The 19,754-nt window shown below is 48.6% G+C and overlaps 3 protein-coding genes across 5 annotated transcripts in view; 1 reads left to right on the top strand and 2 right to left on the bottom strand.

The window, feature by feature from the left end:
- Positions 1–5: 5 nt before the first annotated feature.
- On the bottom strand, positions 6–5,789 carry fbxo3 (F-box protein 3). 2 transcript variants are annotated; one of them, XM_076150091.1, is made up of 12 exons: positions 5,668–5,789; positions 4,977–5,066; positions 4,411–4,574; positions 3,574–3,688; positions 3,256–3,460; positions 2,792–2,837; positions 2,571–2,655; positions 2,365–2,487; positions 2,165–2,280; positions 1,913–2,020; positions 1,690–1,772; positions 6–1,602 (listed from the first exon to the last, which is right to left on the bottom strand). In XM_076150091.1, exons 1-12 carry the CDS (start codon positions 5,757–5,759, stop codon positions 1,462–1,464), a joined length of 1,368 nt encoding a protein of 455 aa, XP_076006206.1. In that variant the 5' UTR covers positions 5,760–5,789; the 3' UTR covers positions 6–1,461. The 2 variants fall into 2 exon arrangements, with proteins under 2 accessions (XP_076006206.1, XP_076006207.1); XM_076150092.1 differs by having other exon boundaries at positions 6–1,599.
- Positions 5,777–10,407, top strand: LOC143000688 (sorting nexin-9-like). Of its 2 annotated transcripts, XM_076150090.1 has the most exons (18): positions 5,777–5,862; positions 6,082–6,142; positions 7,006–7,092; positions 7,233–7,307; positions 7,390–7,450; positions 7,581–7,722; positions 7,980–8,061; positions 8,145–8,270; positions 8,348–8,465; positions 8,566–8,696; positions 8,837–8,940; positions 9,041–9,144; positions 9,264–9,341; positions 9,439–9,515; positions 9,612–9,701; positions 9,780–9,894; positions 9,975–10,066; positions 10,177–10,407. In XM_076150090.1, the coding sequence occupies exons 2-18, from the start codon at positions 6,134–6,136 to the stop codon at positions 10,222–10,224; spliced, it is 1,539 nt and encodes a 512-aa protein (XP_076006205.1). In that variant the 5' UTR covers positions 5,777–5,862; positions 6,082–6,133; the 3' UTR covers positions 10,225–10,407. The 2 variants fall into 2 exon arrangements, with proteins under 2 accessions (XP_076006205.1, XP_076006204.1); XM_076150089.1 differs by lacking the exon at positions 5,777–5,862 and having other exon boundaries at positions 5,977–6,142.
- A 323-nt stretch (positions 10,408–10,730) lies between these two features.
- LOC143000687 (kalirin-like) overlaps positions 10,731–19,754 on the bottom strand; it is a 26,263-nt gene continuing 17,239 nt past the window's right edge. The window contains exons 41-58 of the mRNA XM_076150088.1: positions 19,333–19,494; positions 19,083–19,236; positions 16,226–16,276; positions 15,872–15,975; positions 15,628–15,759; positions 15,218–15,422; positions 14,516–14,573; positions 14,282–14,348; positions 14,070–14,173; positions 13,802–13,871; positions 13,606–13,692; positions 13,424–13,516; positions 13,173–13,223; positions 12,998–13,075; positions 12,691–12,876; positions 12,441–12,612; positions 12,165–12,349; positions 10,731–12,117 (exon numbers count right to left, since the gene is read on the bottom strand). Of these exons, the coding sequence (XP_076006203.1) occupies positions 11,932–12,117; positions 12,165–12,349; positions 12,441–12,612; positions 12,691–12,876; positions 12,998–13,075; positions 13,173–13,223; positions 13,424–13,516; positions 13,606–13,692; positions 13,802–13,871; positions 14,070–14,173; positions 14,282–14,348; positions 14,516–14,573; positions 15,218–15,422; positions 15,628–15,759; positions 15,872–15,975; positions 16,226–16,276; positions 19,083–19,236; positions 19,333–19,494 (2,145 nt within the window). The 3' untranslated portion in view covers positions 10,731–11,931. The remainder of the gene's footprint in view (positions 12,118–12,164; positions 12,350–12,440; positions 12,613–12,690; positions 12,877–12,997; positions 13,076–13,172; positions 13,224–13,423; positions 13,517–13,605; positions 13,693–13,801; positions 13,872–14,069; positions 14,174–14,281; positions 14,349–14,515; positions 14,574–15,217; positions 15,423–15,627; positions 15,760–15,871; positions 15,976–16,225; positions 16,277–19,082; positions 19,237–19,332; positions 19,495–19,754) is intronic.

Below are 19,754 nucleotides of genomic sequence, written 5' to 3'. Positions count from 1 at the left end.
GTGTGTGTGTGTGTGTGTGTGTGTGTGTGTGTGTGTGTGTGTGTGTGTGTGTGTGTGTGTGTGTGTGTGTGTGTGACATGACTCAAACATGAAGTCAATTAAATGATTAAAAAGCTAAATCCTCTGATCGCTTCATCATGTGACAGAAAACAACCAATCAGCAGTCAATATTTATTTACCCAAACATACAAAACAACAAACCCACCAATCATCAGTACTGAGAAGTACAAAACAATACACCAATCAGAAGCTCATGTCAAAACAAGCAGGAAGTGATGTCACTCAGGACAGGAAAGGAAAATAAAATCGTGTTCCAGGTTATAAAAAAAACCCCAACCAATCACAGGCAGGCTCCTCCTGTGGCCAATCACAGGCGTGTTGGTGCTTCATGATAGGGCTGCATTTCTCATGCAGTCCAGCAGGGGGTGCTATGCAGACTCACTGCAAACAGCATTTTGTCCCTCAAAGCTCCAATCAAACCATTCAATTCTGATCTTGATGTGTTCAGGGACACTTGAGTTTTAAATGGAGTAGCTAATGCCTACTAATCATCACAAGCCAGGTTTCCATTCAGCTGCGTTTGATGCAATTTAAAGTAACAAAGTGTTTAAATAGAAACAAAGATTTCCTGCTTGTGCTCCTGTGTGAGGGCGGTGATGTTTACCTTCACCACACGCCTACGCTGCTTGATAAGGAAGTAACTCATCAATCTGTAACATAAACTGACTGTGTCTCCATGGTTACGTAGGACATCAGGTCTCTGATGTCCAGGTTGGGGCGACGGGTGTTTCCAGGAGCACGGCGTGTTTGGTTTGTATTGAATGAGAGCAGTAGAAGTTACAGCTCTGCAAGACGCAAAGCAACAGCACGAGGATACATCCGATGAAGAGTAAAGCCGGTCTCTACTCTCCATGTTGGCATCGCGTCAGGTGGTTATTTGTTCACTTGTTGACCAATCACAGCCTGGAGCGTCTTAAGGTCTCACTTTCCACCGACACCTCGACCACTTCATTCTGCTTTACCACCGAATTCTGAACCTCGCTGAGCATTTTTACTAGAAGAAGTTGTTTTCTGTGTTGCAGCACAATCCTTTGCTTTGGGGTCAAAGTTCACTTGGCTTTATCATTCCGCCATATTTGACTTTTTCAGGATGATCTCTAAGTCTGTCAACAACCTCCCAACTTCAACATTCACAAAGATCCAAAAAGGTTAAATGGAATCATTGATTAGATCAATAAATTATTGATCATAATTCTTTCAGCTGAGATTAGAGTCCTTGAATGCATCACTGGACAGATTGCCCTGTGAACTTTAGGACTCCCACACTCATAAACTGTAACTATGGTAACAATGAAGCTCTGATTATGCAACACCTGATTGCAACACCTTCCTGTCCCATCAATCATAGTGGCCAAAGTAAGGGTTTCCATAGTAACACTGCAGGAGTGGAGAAAGCGTACATCAGATGTGTCGGGGGCACCTAGACCCCTCCATGGCGGCCATGTTGATTCCTCTCAGGTCCCTGTCACCAAAATCGTCGTCGTCATCATTGTCGTCATCATTGTCGTCGTCAAATGCAGACGTGCAATTGGCTGAGCCCTGCTGAGGGAGGAGCCACAGGTCTGGGGTCAGGGATCAACAGAGAGAGAGACAGACAGGTGGGATACACAGGCATACGGGTGGTCTTACCGATCGTACCACTGACTCCCTGAAGGGGGGGCACACCATGTGGAAGCGAGGAATGGCCACCTGGAAGAACTCCTCCTTTTTGGCTAGAACACAAACAAACTGACCAATCAGCTTCTACACACACAACTAACTGATCCATCACATTAATCAGCTGTGATATGCCGACTGATTGGCTGACAGAAGCAAACTGCACATGATCCGCTGGGCGTGTGAGCTGTGTTACCCAGTCTGTGAAAGGTGTAGTGACCCTCCATGAACTCTGAGGTGGTGGAGAAGGTGGTGCAGCTGGCGTACTCATGGACCTTTCCAGGGGTCATCACAGGAAACTCACCTACACACACACACACACACACACACACACACACACACACACACACACACACACACACACACACACACACACACACAGTCAGACACGAGACAGGAGGAGCAGAGCTGTGCATACACGTTCTGTAACATTCTGCAAAGCGCCTACCGACCACGCCGGGCCCTCGCACTTCCTCCACGTTTCCGTTGGCGTTGGTGATTTTCCAGTAACGACTGTCGAGCTGACAGGCGGCTTCAGGAGGCGCGCTGCTCGACATCTCTATTCTGTTAACATACATGTTACTGGGTGTCAGACAGACAGGCAAGGAGAGAGACAGGCAGAGACACAGGCAGCAGACAGACAGGTACCTGATTCGGTAGGTAAAGAAGAAATGCGGTGGATGGACGGAGGAAAGTTCTGGCAGGAAGGAGGTGGAGACAGACACGGTGATGTCACCGGTGGTCGCCACACAGCGCTTATCGTGTACGTACCTACACACACACACAAAAATCACAAGCAAACAACAAACATGGAGACTGCTCAGTGTGTGTGTGTGTGGATGTGTGTGTGTTACCTAAAGATCTGGTCTCTGATGATTGGATATTCTCCTGTGACCACATTGTGGACATAGCTGGTGAACCAATCCAAGAAACTGGAGCCTACACACACACACACACACACACACACACACTTTAAGATAAAGTGATGGTTTGTGATTGATTGTCATTTGTCACATGACCCGAACTGTATTGATTGGTCATTGTACCAGCGTTATTACAGATGATCAAAACACACCTGTGATAAACATGTCGATGGCTGAGGGATCCTGAGCCGTCTGATCCTGAGAGAGAGAGAGAGAGAGAGAGAGAGAGAGAGAGAGAGAGAGAGAGAGAGAGAGAGAGAGAGAGAGAGAGAGAGAGAGAGAGAGAGAGAGAGAGAGAGAGAGAGAGAGAGAGAGAGAGAGAGAGAGAGAATCTCACTTAAACCTGTGTGTGTAATCAATACTTAATATAGATCGATTATCTATCAGAAATTTTACTTTCCTTGAAGAATTGATTGATAAATTCATCTCATTAAAACTTTATTGACTTGCTCATAATAGTTAAAAAGTACACACACACACACACACACACACACACACACACACACACGCACGCACGCACACGCGCACACACATGCGCACGCGCACACACACACACACACACACACACACACACACACACACACACACACACACACACACACACACACCCACGTACCGGGCAGTGGTAGAAGATGTCAGACAGGTGGCGTCCCTCTGAAGCTTCCAGAGCCATGTACTGACTGAGCCCCGTGTGGAAGCAGAAGGTCAGAGGAAGACACTTCTTCATGCCCTTCCTCTGCTGGAAACCCCCAGCCGCCGTTTCCACATCCAACAGGTCCTCAGAGCGGTAATGATTGGACAGAGACATGCTGCCCATCAGCCTGAAAGAAGAAGACAGTGGGCAGACAAACTCCAAAACAACACTCTGGTACCTTGCTCCAAAGCACAGGCGACACATTGAGACGGTCAGACAGGTAGACAGACAGCTTCTCACCCTGGAACCACCAGTTTCTGTCCGTTGTGGATTCGGAAAGAGCAGCGATAATCATCCGGAAGTTTGCAGCCAATCTGAGCCTCGATGGCATCAAGCTCCTCCTCCGAGGCTCCCTCTAAAACAGGAAGTAGGAAAGGTTTCTAGACAGCCCGTCTCCATCTAAACGTGTCGTGTCTAGTTGCACGTGACTTCATTTCTCTGTTTTGTTCAAATTGAAGAGCGACATATTTAGTTTTGACTGGTTTGTCCATTTTCTCCAAGTGATTTTAATGTTGATGAAACTTGACAGTTGGACACGATTGGTCTGATGGTGGCCACGCCCATTTCCACCAAACTGGATTGACAAACTAGAGTGGGCGTGGCTCCCTATGACCCCCACTGTCCCTCCCTGACCTGAGGTAGATTTATAAGAGACAAAGTGATTGATCTTTATTGTATTATGATGTCAATAGACATCATTATATGTTTAATCTGAAGGTTCATCCAGGTCAAATCATTCTCAGGCACCTGGAGACGTTTCAGCTAGTTAGGGTTAGTTAGGGTTAGTAAGGGTTAACTCACTAACTCAGTCAGACTAAAGACGGACTTCTTGACCCATCATGGACTCAGGTCAGAGGTCACACTGTCATACCATGTTTGATTCTTTAAGACAAAACACGTTACTTTTGGAAAACTAGCAGAATAGTCAGCCTTTCAGAATAAAAGACTTCTGCCCGGGGGAGTCGGCCTTTGAGCATTAGAGCCCTCTGTGCAGTAGAGCTAATGTGTTGCATAGAGTGTGTGTTGTGGTGGTGTGTGGTGTTGTGCGTTGCGTGTAACGTGGCATCATGTGCTCACCTTTGAGCGATGCGATCATGCGTGGACACCTGTGCAGCAGGAAGGCCTTCAGCTGCTCCCAGGCTCTCTTCAACACAGAGTAGTGATGGATGTAACGACCCAGGTCACTGTAATGCTGTGTGAACAGACGACGCCATGACACGCCACTCTGCACACGCTCCGCTCTGCGCACACACACACACGCACACGCACACACACAGAGAGTTTAACTTAGCACTTTCCAGCCATTGTTCTTTGTACCCAAACACAGCAGGCACATTTGACACACTGACATCCTGTATATGATCTGATGATGACCTCACCGCTCCTGCATGGGGAAACTGATCTGATCTGATCTCCACAGCAGAGGATCAAGTCTTTATCTCTCAGGCTACATCAACAATAACATGGATGATCTATATCTACATTCTGTCCACACACTCACAGCTGTTCAACCGCCCAAATCTGAGCTTTTGGAAAACTTTCCAGAGGGAAAAATCAGACGATTCTCCAAATGCTGCCTTAGGATAAAGGACTGATCCTGTGAGTGTGTGTGTGTGTGTGTGTGTGCCTGTGTGTGCACTCACTGGGTCAGGAGCCAGTGTTTGGAGCACAGTCTCTTCCACAGTGGGTTGTGTGCGCTCAGCTCATTCAGCCTCCTGTTGACCAGACTGCAGCTGCACACAAACACAAATGTAGACGTTAACACACAGCAGGTCAAAGGTCACATTGAAAAGTGAGAGTGATCGAAGATGATGGCAGAAAAAGCTCGGCGGTTTTGAAAAACACTCTTGTATGAAGTTTAGGACAAAACCAATGTTACATACACACAAACAGTAGCGCGCGCGTGTTTGTGAGTGTGACGCGGCTCATGACCTCCTGCCTCTGCAGTAACGTCTCTGTAACAAACAGGTCAGAATTGTAACCTGTTTGATTCTAACCTGTTTGTTACAGGCTAGCTGACTTTACCTGTCAGCTAGCGGTCTACGCTAAGCTAACAGTGATATAATGTGTAAACTTTGTTGTTATCAAACCACACTTTACAGTTAGCTAACCTCTGTTCGCTCGTGTAGCGGGCGGAATAAAGACACTTCCTGTTAGAATCTGTCTTTGACGTCCATAATGTTCATCATGTGAGGACTTTATGAGTCAAAATGCTTCACATGCTTATTGTTGTTGGCTCGGTGCTAACTGTTAGCACAGCTGAAGCTGCCAGGCTCGGTTTCCTGCCGAGGCGGTCCGTTGTGTGTGTGTGTGTGTGTGTGGCGCGGTACATACTGGCCCAGATCCCTGAAGTCCAGGAAGGACAGGATGAGCAGCAGCGGGTCTGAGGGTAGCAGATCCAGCCGGAGCTCCAGAGAGGAGGCCATGTTCGCGCAGCAGCTTCTTCTTCAGCCACTTTAAGGGCGCGGATGTCTCTGTACTGCCCCCTGCTGGAAGAGTCCAACACCTACACAGAGATCTCACCTCCAGGTTCTACTTTTTCACTGATTTTATGATTCATATTAAGACATATTGAGCCCCCACATTGAGGGGGCACAGTGTAGTTCTGTGTGGAACTGGAGACATTTAAGGCCACGCCTTTTAGAGACACCGGAGCGCCGGAAATATGAGTCTGATGCTTTTATTATGAAAGGGCGTTGGGAAGTACGTGTTGTTGATGTTGTGTAACTTAATCGTGTGGTGTGGCAGAAGAGCGAAACAAGATGAAAGTTTAGTGAAGCGGATCAAAGTGCTGCTCATCATGGCGAAGGTAGGAGACCCTCTTATTATCCACAATGCACTGCGAATCTACCAGCACATCCCTGAAGTATAGAAAAGATGATGAAAGGGAACACATGTTAGAATATCAAACAGATTTTTTCAGAGAAATAAACATGTTAATAAGCACAGAGGCACCGAATATCAGAATATAACAACAAGAAACAACACAGAGGAGCATTAGTGCCTCTGCCAAGGTTGAGGAGTCCAGATATCATCTACTGATGAATTTGCACAGCTTATTGATCAGAACATATCATCACATCAGAACGTAAATATGAGAACACGTAGACACATGATGACACATGATCCATGTATTAACACATGATGACATACATGTCATCACATGTATTAACACATGATGAGGATCAAAAAACCTGTTTAACCGTAAAAGCACATAGACAAACAGAATGAAGCAGATAAACATCCTGAGGCTCACACACCTGCGCTACAGGATGTGTGTGTGTGACGACTCCTGGATAACCAGAGGGGTAAACAAAGGGGGAAGCATGTTGCCATGGCAACTTACACTCTGCTCCAAACTTGGTGCAAGCAGTTGAGCTTCTACGCTCTGAGGCTACGAGGGCACAAGGGTACGAGGCCATGAGTGTACGAGGGCACGAGGCTACGAGGGTACGAGGGTACGAGGGTACGAGGGTACGAGGGTACGAGGGCAGATCCATGTTAATGGACGTAGACGTTTAAACACACTGAAACGTCCTGAGACACTGGAGACACACTCCAATCATCTGTGTCTCTGTGTCTGTCTCTCTGTCTCTGTCTCTATGTGTCCCTGTCTGTCTCTGTGGTTTGTCCTCCTGGTCTTTCTGGGTCACATCATGTTTGTGCTTTCAGGCTCAGGTTCTGTACGACTTCACAGCTGAACCAGGAAACAAGGAGCTGTCAGTCAGAGAGGGAGAGACCATCACACTGCTTGACCAGGTACACACACACACACACAAACACACACACACACACACACACACACACACACACACACACACAGACACAGACACAGACACAGACACAGACACACACACACACACACACACAGGACAAACATAATGTGTGTGTGTGTTCAGACTGTAGGTGGTGGATGGATTCAAGTGCAGAACTCCAGTGGACAAAGTGGACTGGTACCAGAGGGATACCTGCAGGTGACATACACACACACACACACACAGCCTTATTATCTTAATGGTGTGTATGCGTGTGTGTGATGTTCTCTTTGGGCTTCAGGTCGTTGGTGACATCATTGACTCCTGGTCAGGGGCCGAAGCATTTACTCACACACAACAGGGTAATACACGCCTGTGTGTGTGTGTGTGTGTGTGTGCACGTGTGTGCGCGCGCGTGTGTGTGTGTGTGTGTTTGTGTGTGTGTGTAATGAAGCAAACAGAGGTGCTGACACACTGCCCCCCCCCCTGCAGCTGCTCAGGACGACGGTGAGTGGGATGATGAGTGGGACCAGCAGTCTGAGGGTGGTTACCATGTCGATGGGAATGGGGAGGAGGAGGGCGGAGCTTCAGATCGCAGCACACACACCTCCTCCATGAAGATCTCCCTCAACAAGTAAACACACAGAACATTCCTCGCCATAGACACCCCCCACACACACACACCCACACACACACACACAGACACACACAGACACACACACACACACACACACACGCACGCGCACACACACACACATACACATATACGCACACACCCATAATACATGATGTCATGCAGCTCTATGCAGACTCATGTTGATCAGCACCTGTGCTACACCTTTTCTCTTTATCATCATGTGATTGTCCATCAGTTCTTTTGTGGACTTCCAGGTTTTCCTTTGCCAAAGGGCCGAGCCCAGAGGTATTCCTGCTCGCTCAACCGCTGGCTAACAGAGAGCGACTTCCTGTTTACGTGAGTCGGCATTGTTATGGCTCATTGCTCATAGCTTGTTGTTAATCTCAGCTCTGATTGGCTACTGTTCATCGTCCAATCAGATGGGAGAGGTGGGGCCTGTCTGGTTGTACCCGGCCACGCCCCTCCACTGCGTTGTGGCCGATCCGAAGAAAGAATCCAAATTATACGGACTAAAGAGCTTCATCGAGTACCAGATCACACCGACGGTGAGAGGACAATGCACGCAAAACACCCCCCCCCACCCACACACACACACACACTCACACCCTCATGTTCCTGTCAGACGACCTCCAGGCCTGTCAATCATCGCTATAAGCACTTTGATTGGCTGTACGAGCGTCTGCTGGAGAAGTTCGGCTCCATGGTGCCCATCCCCCCCCTGCCTGACAAACAGGTCACAGGTAAACTATCACTACGACAACCACGTCCCCAGGACTCCGCCCACAAGCCTCCAGGATATCCAAAGGTGACGTGTGTGTGTGTGCATGTGTTCGACCTCAGGTCGTTTTGCGGACGACTTCATCAGGATGAGGATGGAGCAGCTGCAGGTCTGGATGACTCGCATGTGTCGTCATCCCGTGGTTTCACTTAGCGACGTCTTCCAGTTCTTCCTCACCTACCGAGACGAGAAGGCAGGTTAAGCCTAGCTCCAACTTCCTGTCTAGACAGGAAATGCATCACATTTGAAGTTTAGGTTTAGATGAAAGCAGCCGTGAGGCTCTCTGAGTAGATGGTCTGTGTTTGTGTGTGTGTGTGTGTGTGTGTGTGGCAGGAGTGGAAGGCGGGGAAGAGGAAGGCAGAGAGAGACGAGATGGTCGGGCCGATGATCTTCAGCCTCATCGAACCCGCAGCTCCAGAACTGGAGCCTGGAGATGTGTGAGTGTCCAGCAGCTGCACACACACAGATGCAGCTCCAGCACCACTTGTCACACTGTGTACCGACTCTGTGTGTGTGTGTGTGTGTGTGTGTGTGCAGTGAACACATCTGTGAGCAGTACAGTCATTTCACAAAAGCAATGGAGGACGGAATTAGAGAGCTGCTGAATGTTGGACACACACACTGGAAACGCTGCACAGGACGTAACTACACACACACACACAAACACACACACACACACACACACACACACACACCGGAAACGCTGCACAGGACGTAAGTACACACACGTGTGTGTGTGTGTGTGTGTGTGTGTGTGTAGCACTGCCCAAGGAGTACCAGAGGATCGGCAGAGCTTTCCAGACTCTGTCCACTGTGTTCAGCAGCAGCAGATACCCTGGTGAGCAAAGCATCATGGGACCTCCCGTTACACAATGACAAGAAAGGAAGAATGACTGAAGTGTGTGTCTGTGTGTGTGTGTGTGTGTGTGTCTCAGGGGAGGACACACTGACCGACGCCATGATAGCTGCTGGACAGACATATGAGGAGATTGCCCAGATGGTCACACAGCAGGTCATACAAACACACACACACACACACACATAAACACAAACACATCTCAGTTTGCGGTCTTGTGTTGATACTGAGGTGATGACCTTTGACCTGCAGCCTCAGAAGGATCTGCATTTCCTGATGGAGACAAACAGCGAGTACAGAGGGCTGCTGGGAGCTTTACCTCCCATCACTGCTCTGCACAAGGTACTGCAGCTCCCATACTACTAATGCTACTGCTGCTGCTGCTGCTGTGACCAGAGTGTGTGTGTGTGTGTGTGTCAGGCTGCAGGAGAGAAGGTGAAGGAGGCTGAGCGTTTAGTTTGTGCTGGAAAAATCAACCATACAGAAAAACTGAGTATGAAACAAAGGCTCAGCAGTATGAGCTACACACTTCAGGGTAACACACACACACAAACGCACACATGCACACACACACACACACACACACACAACCAAACATTCTCTCTGTGCCCACAGCTGAGATGAATCATTTCCATAGCAACCGTATCTACGACTACAACAGAGTGATGCAGCTTTACCTTCAGGAACAGGCCGACTTCTACCAGCAGGTGAGTGTGTGTGTGCGTGTGTTGAGGGCAGGGGCGGTGTAATCGGCTTGCTCTCTCTTAATTGGTCAGATTATTTGGTCTAACAATGTTTCTTCTCTCTGATTGGTCAGATTGCTGACAAACTGAGAGGAGCGCTGAGGCAGTTCACCACACTGTGAAGACACACACACACACACACACACACACACACACACACACACACACACACAGACAGTGTATTACCTGTTTGGATGAATTGTGTTGTAAGAGGACTGAGGACTGATTGTTGTATTTATAGATCATCCTCATTAATAATCACTGATCGCTGTATTGATCTTAATGACAGAAACAAATAAAATAGCTCAACCAGTTTGGCTGTAAATGTATGTTTTTGCAGACAGACAGACACAGAGAGACAGACGGTATCATGTGTGTGGTCTGGTCTGTGGTCTCTTTGGACAGCCGAGTGTCTCTCTGGTTCACACACACACACACACACACACACACACAGAAGTAAACGCTCACCTGATCACCTCATCATGGCGGAGGGGTGGTCGTAGTTATAACGCTAACCCTAACTCATGGGGTAAGGAACTGTTCACCTGATTGGCTTTGTGGAAGAGGAAACCTCTTCATCCTCTTCATCGTGCAGAACAAAAGGACAAACGGACGTTTGGATGAAAAATGACGTTTATAACAAACAACAACAGAGAGCCGTTAGCATTTAGCAGCTGTGACGTCTGTACAAATACGAGCACTCTGATTGGTTATCAGTCTGCCAATTAGCAACAAGGCTGAGCCTCAAACAGCACCCAGCTTCCCGCCTGCACCGTCTCACACTCTTCCTTCTGCCCTCACACTCTTCCTCCCACCCTCACACTCTTCCTCCCACCCACTTTCCACATTCTAGGACCTGGGTGCTGTCTGAGAGAGAAGGAGACAGGCAGAGAACAAGAGAGACAGGCAGGGAGAGAGAGACAGAGAGATAGAGAGAGAGATAGAGCGACAGGCAGGGAGAGAGACAGGCAGAGAGAGAGAGACAGGCAGGGAGAGGTTCCAGTGTTAGTATAGCAGTTGGAGGTCTGGTCTATATACAGAAACAGGAAATGCATAATCAGAATATTCAAACTAATCTCTCACACACACACACACACACACTCTAACATACACACTCACACTCACACACACATACACACACGGTCCAGCCAGGGCTCCACTGCCAATTGCTATGGCAACCAAGGGGGCAAGGCCATGGTAGGTGGACCGTGGCAACACTGGTCGCTAATAAAATTTTAAAATGTGTCACCGCAAAAACACAAATCGTCGTGGCAACGCTACACTGGGACACCACGTCACTGTGGAAACACACAACAACACACACACAACAAGCCAGCCTCACGTCAACACACACACCTGCATGCGCGCGCACACACACACACACACACAAACATCAACATGACAGACAGTTTCTCTCTTTTTCTATTGAGGTGAAAAACAGACTCTATTATTCTTAATTATCTATCTTCATCTTCATCAGCTTCATCATAGCAGGGCGTGTGTGAGGTGTGTGCTCAGTCTGTTTATTCACACTATTAACAGGACGTCAGAGCTCAGTTAGGGTTAGTGGGTCAGTTTTAACCATTTAGTCTCTTGTTGCCAGGCAACAGCCGACTCCCGAAGAGCCAGAGTGACGATGTTGATGATGATGATGATGTTAGTGTGACCTCCCTCCAGTTTATCATTATGATGCAGTCTGTGTGTGACTGGTCCAACCTGTCGGTGCATCTGGGTGTGACTGAATGTTGAAGCACCAGGAAGGAGGGAGGAGCCTAACAGTCCCTGCTGCTCAGTGTGTCTGTGTGTGCGTGTGTGCGTGTGTGTGTGTGTCAGTGTGTGTTCAGCACGCTGCGTGGCACCCAGCCCTCCGCGGCTGGTGAGTCGCTGTTGGCTGGTCGGTAAACCAAACTCTGCCCCTGCTGGTTGGAGGCCAGAATCTGAACCTTCTCGCCCCTGAACACTGAGATCTCGTCCTCCCTGACGGCCACAAAGTCCTGCTGTACCACCACCAAGTCCTGACAAGACACACACACAATCCATTCAGCAGATATCATTGGTCAACAGATCCATTGATTGATAAATTAGTCAAGCTGATCCGAACCTGATCATCCTGCTCGCTGTCGAGGGACGGCTCCGGGGCGTGGCCATTGGGTGTGGGCGGGGCTGAGGGTGGTCGTCCTGACGACAGCGGGCGGGTCACAGAGAGCCCCCCTTCCTTCCTCTGATATTCAATGGGAAACTCGAGAGCTGTGCGCACACACACACACACACACACACACACAGGTGTTGGTTACCTGCTCAGGCGCTCTTCGCTCGTCTTCCTCTATCAAACACTCACCAGACACAAACTTGTTCTGAGCATCCAGCAGGGCGGCGATGTTCTCCACCCAGGCGGTCTTGATGCTGGCGATGGAGGCCTGCAGCGTGAATCGATCAGCAGAGCCACGAGACCACAGCACAAACTTACAGGGGTCCCCGTCCACGCTGTCCTGCATGGCCAGGTAGCTCACCTGGAACAGGAAACAGGAAACAAGTTACAACCAGTCTGACCAGAACACAACAACCTGTCGAATGGCTCCCAGTCTAACCTTGATGCAGGTCTTGAACTGGTATCCGGGGTTAGTGGAGCCTTTGCGCAGGAGCTCGCTGAAGATGACGATCTGTTCAAAGAGGAACACTCGCCGCTCTTTACTGCGAGACAAAACGCCGCCGTCCTGCTCCCACACGCAGAACGTCTCCTGCTGCAGCAGCTTCCCCTGAGACGTCAGCTTCCCCTGAGAAGGACAGACAGACAGAGAGACAGGCAGAGGAGATGGAAAGAGTGATCAGGTTAAGCATCAAAGACAGCTGTAACCGTCAGACAGACAGGTAGGCAAGCAGAGAGACAGGTGGTACCTCATATCCCTGCAGTCTTCTCAAGTTCATCATATCGTTACAGCTCTTTGGAACCAACGACATCAAATCCACCGCTTTCTGCACACACACACACACATACACACATCTGGTAAATATTACTGTGTGTGTGTGTGTGTGTGTGTGTGTGTGTGTGTGTGGTCTTTTGGATTCTCACCTCAATCTCTTCACAGTCCAAACCAGCTTTAGAGGAATACTTCTGAAAGTCCTGAGAGAGAGACAGACAGACGTTACTGTTAATGAGACCATTAGGGGACGCTGAGGACGAGGACACACACACACGCACGCACGCACGCACGCACGCACGCACGCACGCACGCACGCACGCACGCACGCACGCACACGCACACGCACACACACGCACACGCACACACACACACACACACACACACACACACACGTGCTGACCTTGAGTAGCAGCTGGTATTTGGTGATTCTCTGAATTGGTTTGATCAAATAATCACTAATGGACATCCTGCAGCTGATCTCATGCTGGATCTCCTGAGAGACAGACAGAGACGGAGTGAGACAGTCAGAGAGACGCTCTGCCTTTACAATAGGAGGTAATGTAACAGGAACTGCCGTCTCACCTCAAAGAAGGTCTCATTCTCAGTGACGATGAACTCTGACCTGGGCTTGTTCCGACAGTAATCCACATACATGTGGAGTCTGTGCTCCTGCAGCACACACACACACAACACACACCTGTACCTCAGACCTGCCAGCCAATCAGATGGAAGTATTTCTCTGTGGGCGTGGTCTGGACAGTTGTGAGTCTGTACTTACGTGTCTGATGAAGAGGTCGGCCAGAAGGTCGTGATTCTGGACGCAACGGTCCAACTCCACCAGGAAGAAACTACAAAACACACACCATCAAACTGTGTGTGATTGTGTGTCAGAATGTCTGTGTGTGTGTCACAATGTGATTGTGTGTGTGTGTGTGTGAATGGTTTTGTGTGTGTGTGTGTCAGAATGTGATTGTGTGCGTGTCTGTACGTGATTGTGCGTGTGTGTGTGTGTGTGTGTGTGTGTGTGTGTGTGTGTGTGTACACACTCTCTGTGCCAGTCGTAGATCTGCTGAATGTTTCCAAAGACAATCTTATCTTTTCCTCTCATGTCCTCTGGAATCCCTCTGACCTCCAACCTGGACATGAAACCCTGACACACACACAGACACACACACACAACATTGATTCAGTAATAATAGTAATAATGAGTAATTGTAGTGGTTAGACTAATAATTGATTTGATGACATCATGTCTCACCTCTACAATCACACCCAGGTCCTTCACATAGTCCTTCTCTGATTGGACCATCTCGCTCACCACAAACCTGTTCTCTCACACACACACACACACACACACACAAAGTTGACATGTCTGTCATATGTAATGTTCACATTGATGTGACTGATGTTAGTGTGTGTGTGTGTGTGTGTGTATGCGTGTGTGCGTGTGTGCGTGTGCGTGTGTTTGCGTGTGCGTGTGTGTGTGTCTTACATGCGTCCTCTCATTGCTTTGTTTCGCTGTTCAGTGTCTGAATCATTAGAACCTTGATCTGAATCCAGAGCCTGAGAGACAGAGAGACAAAGAAAGAGACAGAGGGAGAGAGGGAGAGCAAGGAAGAGAGAGAGACAGAGACAGAGAGAGGGAGGGAGAGCAAGGAAGATAGAGAGAGAGAAAGAGACAGAGAGAGAGAGCAAGGAAGAGAGAGAGAGAGAGAGAGAGAGAGAGAGAGCAAGGAAGAGAGAGAGAGAGAGAGAGAGAGAGAGAGAGGGAGAGCAAGGAAGATAGAGAGCAAAAGAGACAGAGAGAGAGAGGGAGAGAGCAAGGAAGAGAGAGAGAGAGAGAGACAGAGAGAGAGGGAGAGCAAGGAAGAGAGAGAGAAAGAGACAGAGAGAGGGAGAGGGAGAGAAAGAAAGAGAGGGAGGAGAGACAGAGAGAGAGAGAGAGAGAGACAGAGAGAGAGGGAGAGCAAGGAAGAGAGAGAGAAAGAGACAGAGAGAGGGAGAGGGAGAGAAAGAAAGAGAGGGAGGAGAGAGAGAGAGAGAGAGAGAGAGAGAGAGCATGTTTCCTCAGATGACCACGCCCCCTCATATCCATATCCAGAGTGACAATAGAAAGAAATGCAATAATAAAATAAACAAATCAACATGACTGACTGAATGACTGTTGGTGGGTGGAGCTTATGAAATGTGACACCAGAAATGTCTGCTCCCCTCACTGGTAAGCTCCACCCACTCGTTACCTGACTCCTCCCTTTGCTCTCTTTAAGTCCTCCTCCCCTCGTTACCTCAGAGTTGTTGGGGTCTTTGATGATCTGCATGGGGGGGGGCAGGGGTGTGTGGCTCTCCTCCTCTGGCTCCTCCTCTCCTCCACTGTGCCCCCCCTCCTCCCTCCTCCCCTTCTGCACGACACACACAAGAAGCTTCCATGAGTGTTATTACATCTGTGGAGGTTCTCAGTCATCCAGGTCCTGGTCCAACAAACTTGGTTCCCAGGCAACTGGACTCTGGAGTAAAGACGTGAAGACTTTCCTCTTCTCATCCGAGGGGCTTCTTCAGTTCTGACTGGGCCAGTATGCTAGATGTGTGTGTGTGAGTGTTGTGTACCGTCTGTGTGTTGGCATTGAGGGGTGTGGTCAGTTCAGGCCTGTTTTCCCGCCTCCTGGTCCTGATTGGAGGTTTCTTCTGTCCATCAGCTTTTCCCTGACTCAGTCTGCGCACAGGACTGGTCAACCAGCGCTAAACAAACACACACACACACACACACACATTAGTGGTACTATTATGTTTGCTGATGACACTGTAAGTCCTTTACAGCTCACAGTCGTACAGGTCAGTCGTCACTCGTTACCTTCAGGGTGTTTCCTGTTCCAGAGCCACTGCGTTTTGGCCCCGGCGAGCTGGCAGCTGCCCCTGGAGCCACGCCCACTCCACACACTGTTGGCGAGGTGGCACCTTGTAGAAGAAAAGAGGAAGAGGATACTGGAGAACATGGAGAAGGTAAGAAACAGACATGTGACATGAAGAGCGCCAACATGTCTGAACATCCCAAAGAAGGAACAACCAGCTGCTCCATGAGGAAGATGAACACCGAGATGAAGATGATGATATTATTAGGTGGGACTTCATGGTCACATGTTCAGAAACACTGGGACATATTATCAACATGTTCAAACACATATACAGAACAGAGCCAATGTCTCACCTGGACTGTTTGTCTGGAGACCGGAACCTTCCAAACCACACATACTGGAGTCTGCAGAGAGGAAGACAGAGACAGGCAGAGACAGAGAGAGACAGAGAGAGACAGAGAGAGACAGAGAGAGACAGGTGGAAACAGAGACACAGGCAGTGAGAGAAACAGACAGAGGGAAAGAGAGAGAGAGAGAGAGAGAGAGAGAGAGAGAGAGAGAGAGAGAGAGAGAGAGAGAGAGAGAGAGGGAGAGAGAGAGAGAGACAGAGAGAGACAGGTGGAAACAGAGACACAGGCAGTGAGAGAAACAGACAGAGGGAAAGAGAGAGAGAGAGAGAGAGAGAGAGAGAGAGAGAGAGAGAGAGAGACAGATTATTTTCCGGAAGTGTCTGCAGGTTGGTTGCTGTTTCCGTGGCAACCAGCTGTCTGGTCACTGCCCTGACAGCTAACCCTATAGAACACCAGGTCAGACCGGGTCCCTCTTGCTCTACTGGCAGGCCAGAACAAGTCTACCATGACCCGCTGGACCTCCAGTAGCCTCTGGGTCGCTGGTGCCTCAATGTTCAGATACTGGAAACCAGAACTTCCATGTAGACCAGCAAGAGGCCCAAACACCTGCAGCCCCCTGTGGCCCTGCTTCCTGTCTTTCAGTCTGACTGACACTGGATGTTAGTTTGTCTCCAGATCAAGAAAACATGAGTCACACACACATACACACACACACACACACGCATTTTACTAAGATGGTCTTACAAAAACAAAGGATAAAGGTAAACTCTCTCTCTCTCTCCTTCTCTCTCTCTGATGTCTGTCGCTATCCGTCTCTCTCACTCTCTCTCTCTGTCTGTCCCTTTCTCTCTCCCTCTCTCTCTCGCCTTCTCTCTCAAACTCACACACACACTAAACCCACCTTGCTCGTCCACTCCCTCTCCCCCCAAACCTCAGATCAATCCCAGCACGCACCTGTGCAGCCCTGCATATTTCCACATGAATCCATTCAGAAGAGAAGACAGGTTTGTCTAGAGTCTAGAGTGAATGAGGCCGAAAAGCAGCCAACGCCTGGGGGCGTGGCTCAGAACTGACAGAGGCGGGGCTTACACAGACACCAGACCAACAGCAAAGAAAAAAGCAAGAAAAGTCTCATTCAGTTAATAATGAGAAAAAAGAAAATAAATGAAGCTCCTTCAAAACAAATTGGTTCAAAAACTAAAACCAGACGGGCTTTTATTGTGAAATCAAACAAACACACACACACACACACACAAAGAGAGAGAGAGGGTTAGGATGTTAAACAGTGGATTCCTGTTGTTCTTCTGGTAAGTCAGAAAGTCACCTCTGAACTGTGTGTGTGTCTGGCTGTGTGTTGTTTGTGTGTGTGTGTATGCGCGTGCGTGCAGCAGTAAAGCTCACACGCCTCATGCACACATGTGCAGGGACATTGTGGAGTGTTTATGTTTGTGCCCTGTCAGTGTGTTTGTGTGCTCACCCTAGGCCAACCTGACACACACACACACACACACAAAATGTGAGTGGAGGATGTTTAAAGTTCCCTTCTGTTTAAACAGGAAGTGACATAAAGCAAACAAAGAAGGTGCAGTTGCACAAAATAAATGGATGTGATGAATTTATCCTGACACAGAGGAACACCCCCAGCTCCTTCACAATAAAAGTCCTTCAGATCCTTCCCAAAAGGTCTGATATCAGTCAGACCAAGACAAGATGACGTAAACACTCCCACCAGCTTCCTCACAGGCCTGACTGAGGCAAAGCTTGATAGTCCAACATAATGTGCCTGTGACCTCATGAGGCAAAGCTTTAATGTGACTGTGACCTCATGAGGCAAAGCTTTAATGTGACTGTGACCTCATGAGGCAAAGCTTTAATGTGCCTGTGACCTCATGAGGCAAAGCTTTAATGTGCCCCTGACCTCATGAGGCAAAGCTTTAACGTGCCCCTGACCTAATGAGGCAAAGCTTTAATGTGCCCCTGACCTCATGAAGCAAAGCTTTAATGTGCCTGTGACCTCATGAGGCAAAGCTTTAATGTGCCTGTGACCTCATGAGGCAAAGCTTTAATGTGCCTGTGACCTCATGAGGCAAAGCTTTAATGTGCCTGTGACCTCATGAGGCAAAGCTTTAATGTGCCTGTGACCTCATGAAGCAAAGCTTTAATGTGACTGTGACCTCATGAGGCAAAGCTTTAATGTGCCTGTGACCTCATGAGGCAAAGCTTAAATGTACCTGTGACCTCATGAGGCAAAGCTTTAATGTGACTGTGACCTCATGAGGCAAAGCTTTAATGTGCCTGTGACCTCATGAGGCAAAGCTTTAATGTGCCCCTGACCTAATGAGGCAAAGCTTTAATGTGCCCCTGACCTCATGAAGCAAAGCTTTAATGTGCCTGTGACCTCATGAGGCAAAGCTTTAATGTGCCTGTGACCTCATGAGGCAAAGCTTTAATGTGCCCCTGACCTCATGAGGCAAAGCTTTAATGTGCCCCTGACCTCATGAGGCAAAGCTTTAATGTGCCTGTGACCTCATGAAGCAAAGCTTTAATGTGCCTGTGACCTCATGAGGCAAAGCTTTAATGTGACTGTGACCTCATGAAGCAAAGCTTTAATGTGCCTGTGACCTCATGAGGCAAAGCTTTAATGTGCCTCTGACCTCATGAGGCAAAGCTTTAATGTGCCTGTGACCTCATGAGGCAAAGCTTTAATGTGACTGTGACCTCATGAAGCAAAGCTTAACATTGCCAGATCATTCAAATGGCCTCCACTACTCTCAACCACAACTCTCTGATAACAAATGTAATACATAATCAATGACAGACAGACAGACAGACAGACAGACAGACATATCTAGATCCTCACCTCTTCCAGTGGACACAGTAGAGGAGGAGTTGGAGGTGTGTGTGTTAGTGTTGGAGGAGGACGTGGTGGCGGTGGAGGGCTGGATGAGCCCCTCCATGTCAGCTGCACTGTGAGAGTGTGACAGACAGAGGGCGCTCAGCGGCAGTAAACCCTCCTGCAGAAGAAGACAGAAGAAACAGGAGTTGTCACCGCTGGACGATTTGTTTTCTCTCACATTACTGATGGGCTTTGGGAGCGTTTGATTTCTTACCTGCTGGGGTGTTTGGTCTGTTGTTCTGACCAGACACCACCCGGGCCTTTCAACAGAACGCTCCACCAGCTCCACAGTCTGACCACAGCGAACACTGAGTTCTCCAGACGCTCCAGAGGAGAAATCCAACAACACCACCACTAACTCACAGCCTCCTGACAGCTGAGAGACAGACAGGTGACAGACAGACAGCTGTCTCACTCACAGATACTGATCAACGATAGGAGCATTTTCATGTAAACGAGCTTCACTGATGAATGTCAAAGCGCCACCTGCTGCTGAAGAACAACCAGATCTGTCCAATCACAGAGCGGCTCAGCTGTGAGCAGGACATGTGCATGTCCACATAACTGTAGAAGTATTAGTTTACTTTATAGGGTTAATATATATGATCTCACATATAATATGACTTTATGTAACAT

Source organism: Genypterus blacodes, unplaced genomic scaffold (assembly GCF_046128005.1).
Source record: "Genypterus blacodes isolate CSIRO-AG114 ecotype Tasmania unplaced genomic scaffold, CSIRO-AGI_Gbla_v1 ptg000049l_1, whole genome shotgun sequence".
Lineage (NCBI taxonomy): Eukaryota > Metazoa > Chordata > Actinopteri > Ophidiiformes > Ophidiidae > Genypterus > Genypterus blacodes.
Note: the sequence above shows the minus strand (reverse complement) of the source record. Positions and strands in the feature narration are given on the sequence as shown.

Coding starts and splice junctions, on each gene's coding strand:
- fbxo3 (XM_076150091.1), bottom strand. CDS start 5,759: ATGGCCTCCTCTCTGGAGCTCCGGCTGGATCTGCTACCCTCAGACCCG. Junction 5,067..5,667: donor GACTTCAGGGATCTGGGCCA/GTATGTACCGCG, acceptor GTTTGTGTGCAG/CTGCAGTCTGGTCAACAGGA. Junction 2,488..2,570: donor ATCAGAGACCAGATCTTTAG/GTAACACACACA, acceptor GTGTGTGTGTAG/GTACGTACACGATAAGCGCT.
- LOC143000688 (XM_076150089.1), top strand. CDS start 6,050: ATGTTGTGTAACTTAATCGTGTGGTGTGGCAGAAGAGCGAAACAAGAT. Junction 7,093..7,232: donor CCATCACACTGCTTGACCAG/GTACACACACAC, acceptor GTGTGTGTTCAG/ACTGTAGGTGGTGGATGGAT. Junction 9,895..9,974: donor TATGAGCTACACACTTCAGG/GTAACACACACA, acceptor CTGTGCCCACAG/CTGAGATGAATCATTTCCAT.